Source organism: Apus apus, chromosome Z (genome assembly GCF_020740795.1).
Source record: "Apus apus isolate bApuApu2 chromosome Z, bApuApu2.pri.cur, whole genome shotgun sequence".
Classification (NCBI taxonomy): domain Eukaryota; kingdom Metazoa; phylum Chordata; class Aves; order Apodiformes; family Apodidae; genus Apus; species Apus apus.
The window spans coordinates 25,810,035-25,827,580 of NC_067312.1; the positions used below are offsets into that span (position 1 = coordinate 25,810,035).

General features: G+C 39.8%; 1 protein-coding gene across 4 annotated transcripts in view; it reads right to left on the reverse strand.

The window, feature by feature from the left end:
• IQGAP2 (IQ motif containing GTPase activating protein 2) overlaps positions 1-17,546 on the reverse strand; it is a 124,116-nt gene that overhangs the window by 36,060 nt on the left and 70,510 nt on the right. The window contains exons 6-15 of one of the 4 annotated variants that reach the window (XM_051642038.1): positions 16,055-16,122; positions 15,599-15,712; positions 10,803-10,981; positions 10,146-10,233; positions 9,439-9,602; positions 8,837-8,924; positions 6,273-6,436; positions 5,581-5,741; positions 3,101-3,225; positions 862-1,025 (exon numbers count right to left, since the gene is read on the reverse strand). In XM_051642038.1, coding sequence (XP_051497998.1) covers positions 862-1,025; positions 3,101-3,225; positions 5,581-5,741; positions 6,273-6,436; positions 8,837-8,924; positions 9,439-9,602; positions 10,146-10,233; positions 10,803-10,981; positions 15,599-15,712; positions 16,055-16,122 — 1,315 coding nt within the window. The remainder of the gene's footprint in view (positions 1-861; positions 1,026-3,100; positions 3,226-5,580; positions 5,742-6,272; positions 6,437-8,836; positions 8,925-9,438; positions 9,603-10,145; positions 10,234-10,802; positions 10,982-15,598; positions 15,713-16,054; positions 16,123-17,546) is intronic. The other 3 variants (XM_051642039.1, XM_051642040.1, XM_051642041.1) reach the window with 3 other exon arrangements.

Consider the following 17,546-nt stretch of genomic DNA (forward strand, 5'->3'; position numbering starts at 1 on the left):
GTGAGGTGTCAAGATAGCAGAAAGATATTTCAAGCCAAAGTTCAAGGTCTTTCTCCAGATGACCGTATTACTTTAGGAATGCATTATAAGAATTTTAAGTGTCTCTTTGAAACACTGGGCATTTTAAGTGCTGTGCTGGTAGTTTTAGCTAATCTCTGTTCAGTGACATCCTGCAAGCTGTTAGGCTGATCTTTGTTTACACTTCCCTGAGCTGTGATGCTAACCAGGGCACTGCTTTTGGGGAAGCAGATAGCAATATCCTGCTGAGACAGGTTTAAACTGAAGGCATTTACAAGATGTCCAGGTTGTTGTTGCATGATAAAGGCAGAACAGAAACGTGTTAGAAACTCTGCTACTATAAAACACCAGACTTAAGCAATGGAGATGCCTCAAAGTACTTCCCAGAGGTTTGTTAAAGAAAACCTTTACTCCTTCAGCATGACTATGGCTCCTTTCTGGCAAAAAAACCCACAGTTCCCACCCATAGTGAAACTTCCAGCATAGCAGTCTAGTAAATATATGCTTGCACAGATTAATAACCACATCAGGGCCTCTGCTGCCCACATTTCACAACAGCTGCAGCAGGAATTAAGTAGAATAAAAAATAAGCGAGGTTACATCAAGTCAGCAGTGACACAAATGCAGAATGTGCCTTAGTATTAATACATCAAGAATTAATCCTTTTTGACAGTCAGAAAAAGTTATAGCAGCAAATTAGTGCGAGTTCATCGTCACTGACTTATTTACAACCCCACTGACACAGCTAATCCAAGCATCAGGGAAGCAGGACAGGGACAGATGTGCAATTTAAAAGAACTGGCACTTCAATTCTGGACAAACAGCAACAGTCAAAGCTCTAACCTTGCATTTCTGTGCTTTAGCGTAGTGCAGAACATCCTGATAGTGCCTTGCATTTACGGGTCTCACATCTTGCATCTTGGCTGTGGGTAACAGCAGGGTTTCTAGAGTTTTTGCAGGATCTCCTTGGTCAATTGCTTCATTAATGTGGCCAATTGCGATGATTCCTATGAAAAGGAAAAGTTACTAAAGACATAGTTATTAAAGATGCAATTTATCCGGTATCAGGTACAAACAAAGCGGTAACACAAAGAACAGAAAAATCAAGTAACAAGAAGCAGAGGCAGCAACAGCAGCTAATTTAAAGTTATTTTTGCTCAAATATTCATGTGAAACTATTAATTTGTACAGTTTTCCTTCTTACCACAGTTATTGGATGCATTTGAAGCTACCTCTTAATAAAAATCAAATGTATCCTTGCTGAAAAAAGGAGAACAGACTACCCTACTTCCAGGGCAGGTTCATCTACATAAAGCTTATGGAATTCTACCTAAATATGATCTCCTACACACTGGCTCACAGTCCTGAAGGACTTTTTTCAAGTTATTTCAGATCAGATTACCTGAAACCCTGATTTGGACAAACACATACATACTGACCTCCCCGCTACAGAATTACATAGCAACTTAACCTCATTTACTTAAATTACACCTTAAGTAACCAATCTGATAATGTTGACCTTACAAGAAATCACTTGATTGTTCAGACCAGTGGCATTTAGGACTTCAGTGAACAAGTGACATGGCCCAGCATATTCAATAAAACCTTAACTTTTTTCAGAATTATCTCAACATTTTCAAATCAATTCCACCTACCCCCCAAAACAGTGCTGAAATGCTGTTTGGGGCACTTTCTCCCTAAAACCACCTCAGAAGGGCACCATCCAAGGGCTTACCCATTGCTTGTGAGGGATAGCCACAGGTCATCTCTCATCAAGTCTCTCCCAGACCCTCAACAGCCCAGCTAGTGGGGTCATGAATCCATGCCCTCATAAGGCTTTGCAAATGAGCAATTTTTGTGGAGTGTCACCAAAGACTGTGCAGACATGCAGTTTTGCTTATGAAAACAGAGATCACACTTCTTCCTGCCCTTTCTGCCCAAAATAACCAGTCCTAGACTGAGGCCAACGTCACTGAAACCAAGTACAGCTATTTCAGCACTGAAGACTGACTCTTCTAATGTAAGGCCATCTTTCTTAAGGCTTGCTTCAACTCCTAGTGACTGCAGAGACTAAGAAAAAAGCAATTATGTCTGTCAAATGAACTCCTAGGCATCCAGCACAGCCAGAAGGCACACACTGCAACCAAGCAGAGAGTCTGTAGCAAACCACTTTGAGATTTAGGAAGTGGTGATCCAGACAGTTTTTGTGTTTCTGTAAAATAAAGCTTCTCTCGCCAGTATGAAACAGCAGCACCCACGACACCGATGGCAGCGTGGAAAGGGTACACGCACCAAGTGCCAGTGCCACACTGGAAACAGCCTGTGCTTTACCCAGGCTCTCATTCCAGACTGCCTCTCAATTGGCAAGCAGTTGGAATACTACTCTCTCCCTTCCTTGCTCCAGCGAATTGCACATAATTTGATACCTCCATTTTTAATAATAATAATAAAAAACCCCCCATAATTCTAGATCCAGTGGAGAAGCTCTGTCCTTTAGCATTTTTGAAGCCTGAATGACTAGCCACCACCCTTTTAGGAAAATGCAGTTACATTCATCTTCAAAAATCAACTCTAAATCCATTTACATTTGAAAAAGCAGACGTAAGAAGCTACTCTCAGATAGGAAATCAAGTTACCTAATAGGAGAGTGGGGCAGATAGCTGCACTGTGTAACTTCAGCTCCCCTGCGAAAAACAGGGGCTTAGAAATAATTTAACATTAAGAAAACCCCTTTTCCACAGGACACTGTCTGCAATTTCTTGTCCTATATGCCAATATGTTCTTTGTTTACAATTTCTGCAAAATCCCCAAAGCAACATCATCCAGTGCCAATATTGAAAAGTACAGCCAAGTGGGCAGAACCATGGCATCTGTAACACTGAAGAAGGCAGGCATCCTACAGTATCTCTCAGTCAGCCAAAACATGAGCAGAAATACTTCAAGTACATTTAAGGATCAACAGACATTCAAAATTATTTCACACAGTTCTCTCTTGAAGAATGTCTGTATAAGGCTGCTTGGCACTGTGTACCAAGGACCAGAGTATCTTCTCTGTGGAAGATGTAGAGGAAGAATTACTTACTTTCATTTTCATCTTGAATTTGCATATTAACCATGTCAATGCAGTTCTGGATATCATTCCAGCTTAAATAATCTTGGCCTTGAGATGAAGCCTCTGACTTAATAGACAATAGTGTATCAGCATAACTATAAGAAGATATAAAATACATAAATGTATTTCATATACAAGATAAACTGCCATAAAGAGTTAGACTTATAATCCATTATTTAGTGCTCAGTTGTTGTTTTTTTCAGTGCATCAAGGTCAAACTCATCTCTTGCCAGAAATGATACAGACATATATGCTGCCTTGCTGGTTCTACACATGCATTTAAGGACCTGAAAAAAATGGCCTTGTACACAAACTCAGAACATATTCCTTGGCAACATGGGATAACAGTAACATATACTGGACATACACTTTTTTGTATGGTGCTCTAGAGACATTTGGAAGAAACTACAGTCCACTTCTTGCTACACTAAGTCAAAGACCTGAACTTCTGCTTAGGATCAGGTAGCAGCACCTCCTGCTACCTCCGTATTCCCTCCATTCGGAGGATGATGGGCCATGGGGGAAGGAAGGTATTGAAAAATGATGCTTCTCTCCCACAACTCAAGATCCTCTGAGCACAGGGTCTGTAGCCTGTTTCTGCTCTTTCTAAAAGGACCACATATCAAGATGAGCTGGAAACCTTCATAGTAGCGTAAACTCAAATACGTAAGTTAAATAATTATCATGTGCCTGAATCAATCATACTGCCACCATATGTCAGATCAAATACCTGTCTTCTACTTCCAGTAGAAGCCTGAAAATAAATGATTGCCAGAGAAAAAATACAGGAGAGAAGCATAATTTCCTGATCTGATATGCCCTTTTAGCATTCAGCAGCCTGCCTGTAAAGGCTTCCGAGCTGGAGGCTATGTATCACTTTAATAGTTGAAAACAGTGCTGTGTTATAGTAATTTACCTACTCCAATTTCAAATATTAGATATTCTTGAGGAATGAATAGATTAATAAATAAATATTGAGCCCAAATACTTAAGCGTTTTGTGAGATGGCAGCTCCTTATGTAAAATTTAAACTTAATATTTGATAGCGTCCAACCTTTTAATGCTTCAATTCTCACAAGAAAATAAAAGCTAAAGTTACAGGAGAAGCTAGCAACTTTTTTATCGACCCTCCCCACAACATGCACACTTCTGCAGACCAATGCCATATTTCCCTTAAATTCTCTCTTCTAGGAAACAAATTCCTAACAAGTTCATGTCATCTGGTAGAAAGTTATTGAACACCAGCTCCCTCACTGAAATTTTTCTAGCTCTTCTGTATTTCTTCTGGTATTGTACAATTAAAACTTCATGCAATATTCAACATACGGCTGGCAGCGCAGATTTACATGATGGCATAACAAAAATTTATTTTATTCTCTACTCCAACTAATTCCTAGTGTTTCATTTTTATTGACTAACCTAAAGATCAGGTCACAGTAACATCAGCCAAAAATACTACACTTGGACAGTTTGGGGGCCATTTCTGGATATTTATAATGTTGCATCTCTTGCCCACAGGCACCACCTCACATTAGCAGAGCCCAAGTGACAGATTAATTTTGCTCCACCTTCTTAAGAGGGACATTCTGCTCCCTCTACCCAAACACTGGCTGTTTTCCCTATCATGACTGCCCTTCTTTCACCTTTGAGACACCTAGCAAGGGCCACTCTCAGACTCATGTCCACTGGCAGCCCAGTGAAGATCTTCAGCCATTGCTGCCCCTATTGCCTAATAAAGTCTTCCAGTAGCATATGGAGGTTTTCACCACCTATGACTGAGAGGCATGAATTGGCTTATACCCCCATGCTCTCCCCCCCACACTGGGGAATCAGGTCTCACACAAATGGTAGAGGTAGCATGTGGCTGTGACAAGTCAGGGACACAGCAGTGCAAGCAACTAGCAGCTGAGTGCAGCCTGTAACTTAATGTTGAACATGCAGCTGTGCCACAGTTTGGTACTCAGCTTTTTAGCAAGAAGGACTGTGCTACATTTTTCAGACCTTTGCAATTCACAAGCAAAGAAGGGGTTGGCTGTGGTTTAAGGAACCTCCTGGACCTTAAGACATTAAACACTACCTCATTCCAAAGATCTTTTATGTTAGCAGACAAGTTACTGATTAACTGTTTCCAGCTACAGTTGGTTAATGTTTTAGTGTCTTCAAAAATTCCTGTCATATGTCAATGTTTACTTTTTGAGGATAATTTCCCTGCATCTCACATATACTCCATCCTTAAATGTCTGAGGTTGTGTGATTGCTTATACTTATGAATAAATAACTAGTGTAACAGTTGTCACATTATCCCTTATTAACATATAACACAGATGTTTATCTTGCAGTTCTTCCAGTTTCATAGTCACAACACAGGACAGCCCACCTAAAAAAATGCCTACTTATCCCTTCACAAAAGTTGCCAAGTCTCATCCAGACAAGACAAAATGAACCTTTACCGTTGAAAGTTTTCCTCTTCCAGGTTATTGAAGCCAATGCATGGGTTTCTGAGATGATTCATTATCTTTAGGATGTCCTTATTTTCCAAGGCCTGGTTTAGCAACACAACAGCTGACAACATTTCTACTGCAATAGACAGTTCATCATGTGCCAGGTAGTTCTGCAGAACAATAATGTACCACAGTCACTACGGTAAATAAACAGTGTAACAAACTTGAGTTACACAATCTAGAAACTGCCAAGGAGATGGACTTGATTTAAAAAGCCTGGCAAATTTCCTATTCACAAGCAAGTCAGATTAATACAACTCTGATGGTAGAGCTTACTGGGTTTGCTACACAGCCCCTCAGCCCATCCCTGTTTTGCCCCACACTATCTATTGTGGTCTTACCCTCATAGCATGAGGTTACTTCTTTACAGTACATAAAATAGAATTAGTCCTCATTAAGAGCATGGCATGCAACAATTAAAAAAAGTCAACTTGTTGCAACACAAGAGCTCAGCTCAGAGCAAGGTGTGTAAAGAAAAAAACTGTGATTCAATATTGCCAATTCAACCAAAACCATTCATGCAATATCCAACACCATGGCAAGAGAATTCTGTCCAATTTTACACAAGAACATGCTGTGTCCGTGCGCTTTCATGGTTTGACTACATAACATCGGCGAGGTCATAAATTTTACACTCTTACCACAGCGTTCTGTTGTTGGAGGTTGAACAGCTCAGTCTGATAGACAGCAGCAGCAAATGAGTGAACAACAGGCAGCTGTGCCTCCGGTTTCATCAGTGCAACCAGTGTGTTACTAGGATCACAGTTACGAATTGCAGTATTGATATTGTCAACTGCTATAAGTTCTGGAGAACAGCAGGGAAAGAAAAGCCTATTAATTTTCATATGCTATTTGCTCTTTATGCCACATAGATGACAGTTAGCTTATTCCAAAAAGTACAATTTGCTATCATTAGAGAAAATGTATATTTGTGTGAGATTCTTCAAGACACAACTGTTGAATATTGCAAAACCAGTGTCTCTTCCAAGGCACACAGAAAATAATTGTCTGGAGGATTTTAAAGTTTCTGTACTTTCAGATTTTAGAGGCTGCCCAAATAAAAGACCTGACCCTATCCTAGCACAGAGAGAGACCTAAAAAAAATTTCCCCTGGGTTTGCTTGCATCTCAGGCCTGCTTCAGACCCCAAACACTGCTTTCCTCTGTGCTGTGTTTCCTCCCTTGCCACTTCCTTTTGGCAGCACCTAAATCAGCTAGCTAGAACAAGCCTGTCCAGCAACACCAATGACATTTTTTCTTGTCCGTTTCAGGAGACCTGCTAGAAACCAGACAAATGCATTGAGGTTTGGAATTTTCAGTAGCTGAACTGAAAGAAAAAAAGCACATGGTACGGCTTCTAGAACTCCCTCTATATGCTATCACCTGTTAATTTGCTTAAGCGTGCAAGATCAGTCCTCACAAGAACTGCCATCTAGAAACTATCCCCTTGTCTACAGCTTAAATGTCAAATTAAACAGATCACCATGGAGTCCAGGAGTGTAACCCTTTTCAGTACGCCTATTTTGCTTTTTGCTGAACTGGCTTAAGCAGATGTTTGAACCCCAGCAGAAGATTGCTGAAAAACACTTCCCACTTGGGCAGCTGCAGAAACGTCGTAACACCCCTTAGTCACAGCCACCATAATTGCACACCTGGAGGAGCCAACTCTGAAGAAAACAAGGCCAGGACACACCCAGAAACACGTTGTACAAGTGACTGCTCTGACCTTGTGCAAAGGGAAACAACCTTGAAGGTTAAAGTGCATGTAGCAGAGTAAAGAATGACAATTATGTAAATGCCATTTCCATCAGCAAAATAACCTCCATCTCTTCCACCTTATCTTATGGCTTTTCTGTATACTATTATCCAGGGAATGTTTTTAATCACCACCAACTCCACAAGTCTGTACAAGACTGCTGGTACAGCAGACACCATCTACAGTTCATGCGGCAACACTCAGGTCTTATTAGACAGCAAAGGCTTGAAAAACTTTCTAAGTAACCAGAGCCACCTAAAAAAACCCCTCACCTCTCATTTCAATTGCTCTGAAGCATGGTCACATGGGGCTGTGCTGTTCATGAATGCTTTCTCTATCGGCTATTCAGAGGTTAGGAAAAGAAAAGGCTCTGAAAGCTAAGGTATGCATGCTTTTTTACAGAAAAGAGCAAAGAGGAAAAGTGTCAAGAGTGCACAAAAGGTCTAGACTAGCCCTGTAGTCAACCAAGGTACTGATTTCTAATTCAGGAACTAAGCATGCAACCTGCAAAACACTTTACATTGTTCACATTCCAATAACAAACCCCACTATTTTTTTCCTTTTCAAACCAAACATAAGCAGTAAGTTGCTCTCCAGATCACTGTTACTGCTTTTCATACATCACATTTTTCCTCATTTCCTTTACCAAGGAGCAACTCTTTTAGAGAAAGCACTGCTCACCATGCCTAACTAATCTAAAATAAACTAACATTTGAAGTCAAACTTATATTCTGGTTTCAGTTGACCTCATTGTACAGACTTTAAATCACCTTACAAAAGTGATCAGCCTGGATTCAAAGCATTGGAAATTATACCAGAGACAAAAGAGCCACTAAGCCATGCCCAGATGGAGCGTGAAATAACAGCAGTTTAACCAAAGCTGAACTTCCTAGCAAGGAAGTTTCCTGTCAGAAGCAGCAATACATGCACTGCAAATTTAGATCCCCCCAAACTATATCTTTTACAAACTGTAATTTGTGTCTTATGACATTCTTAGCCAGTTAAGAATAGGTTAGATTTAGATATGTATGTCTAGAAGTGAGAATAATTTTCCTCTGCTATGTGATTGCAAAATATCTTCATGTGATCATTCCATTTTAATTCTACAAGAATGGTTGAGGCTCCTAAGCGAGGATTAATACTGCACTGGTAAATATCTGTTCAAGCCACCAAGCCATGCATTGTCTTCACTTTTAGCCAGTGTATTTATCAGTGGCTCAAGTTATTAAAATAAAAAATGTTAGCTACCTCAAATTCAAGTATATCCAATGCAGCACAGGTTGGGGACTTGGCAATTGTGACACTGAATAGAACAGTTACAAAAATAAAATGCAATATGAATGGTTTCAGCCAGAGAAACCTTGCTTACATGCAAGAAATTGTAGATTCAATTAATCAGCTTAACATAATTGAACTATGGTAAAAAATTAGTATTAAAACAGTTACTCACTAAGCTTGTGAGCCTCAGCTTCCGCATTGGCAACACTAACTTCTTTCTGTATTTCGCTTTTGTCGAGCATATTTGGAACCCCTGCTATCTAACAGATCAGAAAAGAAGATTTAATTATGCTTTTAAGTTTGACAGGAGAAAAGGAATAAAGCCCCTTGATGGGATATCAGAAAGATTGTACTATCCCCTGGGCATCATATACAATGTCGCAGTAAACACAACATAATCTTTCTCTCTCATTTTCACCTTACTCAAAATGATGGATTTTCTCCTCAAGATCAAATTTTCTCTTTCATTTGCTGTTAATGATTCAGTATTACCTATTGTTGTACTCAAAGTGTAACTCATTTTCAAAGCAAACATCGTATTAGGAGCTGCATGCTGTATCTCAGAATTTGTGTCTTACTAACTACTTTTGGGGGCGTCATACACTTCTGAGCAAATGCAGCTACTTTGATGTTGATTAGCATTCCAAATATTCTAAAACCTTTATAAAAACTTGTCCATAAGTGATGCTAAGGCAGACTAAAGGCAATTCTCTCAGAATTAAAATAAGCTAAAAAAATGCAAACTGATGCATAGTACCTGTTTAATTCAATTACCTGCATTTTCTGTTCTTTAGAATCACACAATTGCAATAGGTACCATGAGGAATTTTGCGGCAGAACTTCAAGTAGGCTTAGAGCAGGATGGTTCAAACCTGCCATCAGTGCCACTTCATCTTGCCAGTCAATAGCCTCATTCACTCGGACTAAAGCTATGTGAACTGAAATGAAAACAAGGCTTATAAACAGCAAACACTTTTGTGCAAAAAAGTCCATTGCTGTCAGGATCTCACTTTTTGTAGAAGCCAGCTAGGGTGGCAATCTTTATCCAGCAGATTATCTATTTCACGACCAATCCTGCAAAGGGAGTCTCTGGCTCTCTGTGAGCCTAAGTGGGAGTAGCTCCAACACAGCTGTCTGAAAGCTTATGAATTAATTTTAGCTCTATATAGAAAAGGGGGTCAAAATTTACAGTATTCTGCATACAAAAGGAACTCAAACATAAGGAAATAGAGCAGGCAGTAAATGATTTGATTCTTAACTGAGGAATACTTAGAGCACAAACACAGACATTAGCCCCCAGAAGATTAGTAGGGAAGGAGCAGCAAGAAAAAAGTTGTAGACAGACATTAGCTGCTTCAGCATATTTTACACATTTCCACAGATGTATTTTCTTTGTTCATGTGGGTGCAAGTCATATTCAGATGGACTCTGGGAGATCATGTGTTATGTGCACACTTCCATAAGGATCCAGAATGGCTTACTGTTTATCTTATTGATATTGCCTTGAATCTCAGCTTGTGTCAGCAGCTCCTCATAGACATCTCTTTCTTCTTCAGAGAGTGTACCGTTCTAAGAAAACAAAATTGTTGCTAGCACATACAAAAACTTTGCAGAAAGAAAAGCTATTAGCAGGAGTAATGAAAACTGCATCAGCTGAAATACTCACTGGATGTATTTGTAAAGGAATTCGTTGACTACATGAACTAAGTAAGTTAGCAATGTGTGATAACAGGCTAAGCAGTATTTAAAGCACTTTTTGCTTCCTGTAAAATAACCATGTAAATATAAAGTAGCATTTTTCAACTACAAAAAGCATTAGCTCTTGTGTAAAAAACAAAGCAAATAATTTCACATTAAAGAAAGAGGAGATTCAGTCTTGTATAGTTTTTAGTCTTCCAGTATTTTATCCTTTGGTCACAGTGCAGCTACATCACATTCATAGTAATTATTTTGTTATGGAACTGGCTGTCAGCTTGTTGCACAACCATTATTAATCTTGTTTAGCTTAAGAGAGTGCAGGTTTTTTCCTTATAGCACTAATTTTAAAAGTTAAATTGATTTAAAAAAACTTAATACTACAGCATGAGAAGCAATATGAAGAAATATATATACTAGAAGAGCTAATAAAATAGCACTACCTTAAGTCTTGCATTTGATTCTTTTCTCCTTTTAGCTTCCAAGAGTTCATTCTGATAGTCTTGTGCAAGATCTTCATCCACATTAAGCAACATGGCATTTGGGTTCCTCAGAGTTGCAATGGTTTTCTCAGCTATTCCCTTATCAATAGCTTCGTTAATTGCTATTACTGCTGCATGCACTAAAATGAAAAGCACAATCCTAAACTTCAGAAAGGAAAATATTCAAAACTGTTACGGTTTCTTCTGATTTATTTGAAATGAGTGTTTAATATGTCCATTATTTACATATTCCCCTTCAAACATCCTAGTTCTAACGTTTCCCCCTAGACTGCAACAACAGAAGCACTCAATGCGTGCTCAAGGGTGGCACACTGCTGTCAGCTCCATGTTGACTCTTCACCCAACTGGGTGTTACTGTTGTACTGACAGAAAACAAAACATGAGCTGTATTTTATTGTTCAAGTCCTATGTATTTTAGAAGAAAATTATATGTAGACATCCAAAGCATTTTTTGCAGTTTTTATCTTAAAGCTGCTTTTGTGTCTGTAAAGATAGGAGACATACGAAAGCACTGTCTGAACTAATTATATCTGAAAGATACTACACAGGAATAAAAAAAATGAAAACTCCATAAAACGTGTCTTCCAGCAAACAAAGTTAAGACTTGCCAGGCAGGGTGCAGCACTGCACAACACATCTAAGCCTGCCTGAGATGAAATGGCTCTTTTCCTTACTGAGAATCTCCACAAACACTAGGTAAACCAGAGACACACATCTGTACCTACTTCTGTTACCTGGAAAGCCACAGGACAGCAAGCTTTAAACAGTGGGGAAAAAACACCCAAAGGACTTTTCAGGATTCCAAAAATGTTATTGCACAGGAAAAAAGGAAAGAGGGGTATAGGACTCATGGCAGCCATTGACCAGCTTAAGTGATAAACACTTCCTTTGAGAAAACAAGAAAATTTCACCTAAACAAATGCCTGACACGAAGATTTCAAGAGACAGAAATGCTCTTCTTTTTCTACACTGCAAATTTACATGAAACACAAAATAAAAAACGCTTGAGGTGAATTAGGTGTTGAAGAATATCTAATACACCCCTCACAGGTATTCCCGGCACACCATTTGGCCTTATCAGTCTGGATGAAGGACTTTCACTAGAGTTACAGTTCATCTGGACCTTCATGCTGCCCAGAAACCCCAATGATTATCTGGTGCCACATTAATCTCAAAGATTTTACAGACATTGTTATATAACAATGTAACTCCTGATAATTTTTTATCTAGATCTTATCCCAAAAGCAGGAACACAGCAGCTCCTCATTTATTACCACAACAGCTTGACTAGGATTGAGGTGTGTGAGGGAAAACTTAAATGATATATTTACTTATTCCATCAGCATTTACTTGCTACCTGGGCCTTGCATGGTTTTGCTAAACTGGATAAAAGTGCTCAGTAAAAAGCACTTTTTTGGATTAAGTTTAAATTACGGTCTATATTTCTGAGTTTAGAGCCTTCAGTTTCTTCAGCTGGTCATTGGAACTGGCTCCCCAGGGAAGTGGTCCAGCCCCAAGCATGTCAGAGTTCAAGGATCATCTGGATAATGCTCTTAGCCATATGGTTTAGTTTCAGGTAGTCCTACAAGGAGCAGGAAGTTGGACTTAGTGATCCTTATGGGTCCCTTCCAACTTGAGATAAACTGTGAACACCCAGCTCAAATTCAAGGGGCAAAGAGAAGCATACTGTTCAACATCTTGCATCTTCATATATAAAAACTCACTCTTCCACAGTTGTATAAGAGGCCTCACCAATGTAAGTGGAGCTACCAAAAAACAGTCAAAAGAAAAGTTCAAGTTTGGGGAGATAAAAAAAGGTACTGTTGGATGTTGTGAACCCATCTACCACAATGATACTAACTGGACATGAACGAGTAGTCTGGAGGCATGGGATAAAATAGAAGGTTACTTGCAGAATGTTTCACTTCTACCTTTTGTTTACTTCATTTCAGAAGCAGGGTGGTAGACCCTTTCCTCCAGCAGGATCTCCACATTCAACCTCACTAGTGCATGTGGGTTCCCATAGCAGATGTTTCCTGTTCTTGAGCAGGACATGTTATCAATAGGACACTGCTCACCCAAAGCATCAGGAAACACTGCTTTACTATGGAATCCTGAAAACACTTCAGAAGTTAAAGGAAACCCTACACACACTACTAATAAGCTTTCAAAGAAGGAAGTTGAAGCCATTTCATCTTTAGGGAAGGAAGTTCCCTGGAAATGTACTTGGTAGTGACTAAATCTCTGGAGTAGTATTTTAAGACCTAGCTTTGCAGAAAAATGCACATATTAGGCTATAGAACTGTCCAAAATATACAAACAGACAACATGAATCAACATGTGTTTTAAGTTAAGGTATGGGAAATTTCAGCACACTGAGTAACATCATGAATCAGCTTGTTTCTATCATGCAAGGTTTAACAGAGTTGCAGTGGAACTTAATTATAATTATTATATTTATCATGAAATCACAGAATTGTCAGAATTGGAAGGGACCTCTGGAGATCATCTAGTCCAATTATAAATATTCCACCAACTTTCTCATGTACAGTTTGTGGTACAATTACTGGCTTGAAGCAATGACCCACTGTGCCATCAAACAAACACAAGCCAGCCCGTCTATTCTTCAGTTTGACCTCCTGAAAAGTCTTCAGATTTTGAAAAAAATCAATAGTTCTCAAGTCTGAATTTAAGTAGATATACTTAATTGCATGTCATGTAAGTTCAAGCAATTTTTTGTTTGTTTCACTTCATTCCACAAAAAACTGAAACAGAAAAAAAATATTTACAGAAGGACAGGCTTGGGAAGCAAAAAAAACCCAACAAACCAGGGCATTTAGTTTTGTTTTTGAGTAGTAGCAGCTCAAGTGTGCATCAATCGCCCTAAAAAAAATAAAAACCTTATTTCAGATGCACCAGCAGGACATGCCTTCCAGCAGGGTTCTGCCATACTGTGGGTCACAAACCAGGGGTCAGACAGATCAAAAGGTGCCCATGGAGGCAAGTGTTTCTTACACATAGGCAGCACTGTACATGAGAGAGTTGTTGGATTGGAACAGGGCCTTTTCCTCACAGCAACCTAATGGGGTGTTTGAGGAAAACTGCAAGAGCCCAATACAGGAAAGGAAGGAGGCACAGAGAAGACACCTCTTTCCCGTGGCTGCCTTCATTGTACCCACTACAGTGCAGAGGCATACACAGAGCTCAATTCATCATTCCAGAGGAGCAGTAGCTACCAAAGCATTAAACCCATGCAAAAGTTTGTAAGAAATCTTTGTTTCAGGTAACACTTCCTGTGGTTCAATGGAGATGCTAAACAAAGCAGACTGAGAAACTGCAAGAGGTCTCAAAACAATGACACAGTGTGATAACCTCCATAAATAAGAAATGACAGAAGGATCATCTGGGAAATTACAGGCCTGTTAGCCTGATTTCAGTACCAGGGAAACTGATAGAGCAGATCATCCTGAGTACCATTATGCAGTACTTGCAGAACAACCAGGCTCAGTCAGCATGGATTCATGAAGGGCAGGTCCTGTTTGACTAACCTCATCTCCTTCTATGACAGGGTCACAGGCTTATTGAACAAAGGAAGGGCTGTGGATGTTGTCTATGTTGACTTTAGCAAGGGCTTTGACAAGGTTTCCCACAGCATTCTCCTAGAGAAGCTGGCTGCTTATGGCTTGGATGCACATATGTTTTGTTGGATAAAAAACTGGTTGGATGGCTGGGTCCAAAAAGCTGTTTTGAATGGAGTTAAATCCAGCTGGTGACCAGTCACAAGTGGGAGTGTTGATCTGCTGGAGGGCAGGGAGGCTCTGCAGAGGGATCTGGACAGGCTTGGCTGATGGGCCAAGGCCAATGGCATGAGATTAAATAGGGCCAAATGTTGGGTACTGTGCTTGGGCCACAAGAACCCTGGGCTGTGCTATAGGCTTGGGGAGGAGTGGCTGGAGAGCTGCCCAGAAGAGAGGGACCTGGAGATGCTGACTGACAGCTGAACATGAGCCAGCAGTGTGCCCAGGTGGCCAAGAAAGCCAATGGCATCCTGTCCTGCATCAGGAATAGTGTGACCAGCAGGACCAGGGAGGTGATCCTGCCTCTCTACTCGGCCTTGGTGAGGCTGCAACTCAAGCACTGTGTGCAGTTTTGGGCACCACAGTACAGTATAGGAAGGACATTGAGGTGCTGGAGAGGGTGCAGAGAAGGGCAGCTAGGCTGATAGGGGTCTGGAGAAGAGGTCTTAGGAGGAGAGGCTGAAGGGAGACCTCTTTGCTTTCTGCAGCTACCTAAAGGGCGGTTGTGGTGAAGTCGATGTTGGCCTCTTCCCCTAGTGACCAGCAACAGGACAAGAAGCAATGGGTTCAAGTTGCACCAGGGGAAGTTCAGATTGGATATCAGGAAGAATTTTTTCAAGAAAGAGTGGCAAGGCATTGGAACAGGCTGCCCAGGGAGGTGGTGGAGGCACCGTCCCTGGAGGTGTTAAAACAATGGGTGGATGTGGTGTTTTGGGAGATGGTTTAGTGCTCATGGGATTGTAGGGTGGATGATTGGACTTGATGGTCTTGAAGGTCTTTTTCAACCTTGATGATTCTATGAGTTTATGATTCTATAAGTCAGTGAAAAGTTACTTGCTTCTCTTAAGGTGGCATACTATGTGAATTAAAAGACAGAATATATTGTGTTACTATTCTGTCAAATTATCCATGAGAAAACAGAACAAGAGCAACACTTACATGCAGCTTCATCCACTGATAATTCACTGGCCAGAATCCCACCAATTTTACTAAAGGATGGCATCTGTATACCATACTTCTCTAGCTCCTTTCGCATGTTGCTGATTTCTTCCTCTGTTCATATAAAAAAAGAAGTATTATCAGAACAAAAGCACCAGAGTATGAAATATGAGTACAATGTTTTTGAAAGTGCTTGTGACAAGCGTTTCTTAGCAGTTTTTCCTCCCTGTTTTGAAGGAATCTAAGATACAACAAGTATTGTATGAAAATTCACTCCCTTCTGTCCCTCAGAGATTGACATTCATGAAAAATAGCAGCCTCCCACCTACTTAATAAAGATGTGTTCAGAACAACCTCGCGGGAGGAGGAAGACCATAACAGAAAATATGTACTATGTTAGCAGATTTACTGGGTGAAGAAACTGTCTAACATATGATTAGATAAGCAGTTTATTACCTGTGAAGTCTACTTTTCCCAATAGGTCCTGGATCTGTGGTGCTAATCCTAGTTTGAACAGATACAAACTGCAAAGAAGAAGATTAGAATTTAAAGTCCTGCATGTGGTTGAGTTGTTCACTTTCTGTATAAGAGAAAAGTGCTTTTATGAAGCTTGTCCTTTAACCCTTGACTTTTACGGGCCAGTATGGAATTAATTAAAAATACAAAGAAAACTGTAGGTTTAAGTCTTACTGAAAGAGAGTCTTCTACCTGATGTTTCAAAGAAATATCTCTAAGAGAAGGAACTGTCAGAGTATCTCAAATCATAGGGGATGTGTAAGCAAGTGGAAAACCTTAGTGGAAGACAGTTAAAAAAAATAAAAAGCTAGTATTGGGAAAAAAGAAACAAAGATATAAGCTTTGGATCTATGTACTGTTTTGACTTGTGTTATTACAGGCTTGTAATAGCTGAAGGCACACAAATCTGTTACACCTTTTTTACTATGTGTAGAGGAACAAGGACTTGTAAGTCTATCCAAGTTCATCTCATATATTTGTGTCATTAGCTATTTAGCTTTTGGAAAATTAAGAAAGCTCAATTTAAAGTGCTAACAAAAACCTAATAACCTAATATTTGTTTCAATGTAGCATGATAAGTATCCACACTTATTCCTAGAACTTTGGGCTGCTGTTTGCAAAAACAGCTGAGTAGACCCGTATGTTCAAGATCTTCCAAACACAAGGCACATATTTATATACAAAAGCTTGATGTTTCTATAATCTATCAGTGAAGTTCAATAAGCAACTGAATTAGGAAGTAGGGAACAAAAAGGCAGACTTAAAAAAATAAGACTTAATTAGTTTCTTCCAAAAGGTTTATTTTGCACCTTTCTTTACAATTAATTCACCTCAACTTCATACATTGCAAATATACATTGTGGCTTGAGGATTTTCTTTCTAGAGGAGCACATTTCCCTTTTGTGCTTTGTTGTTGGTTGGGGTGTTTTTTTGCTATTAGCAAATTACAGGATGAGATTTCAAAGCAAGTATTCACAGCTGTCACATTTACTTCAGAGCACATTGAATCAGCACTTCATATTCCATGTTATCATAGCTACCCTGCCCTGTCATGACCTGGATGGACACAACAGCACATATCATGTTGGTTGACTGTCTTTTGACTGCTGCAGTCCCTCAAAATCATTGCACCTGCCACCCTTACCTTTCAAAGCAGTCTGAAATGCAAGTTAGCTATAGTAGGTAAAAACCCACATGACTAGAGTGATGGACCAGGTTCTTCCATCACCATGAACTTTCTCATGGGCTTTTAAAGAGATTTTACTGTAAGTTTGAGACAGGGACACAGTCCTGGGTGAAGCACTGGATGTCATACAAACAGTTACAGAGATCAGCAGCAGCATGGGGTATGCTGGCTTTTTTGGAATTCCCACGGTAAAGAGACAGAAGGAAAAGCAGCATGAACATTAGAGACTAGATTTTGCTGCTCAGC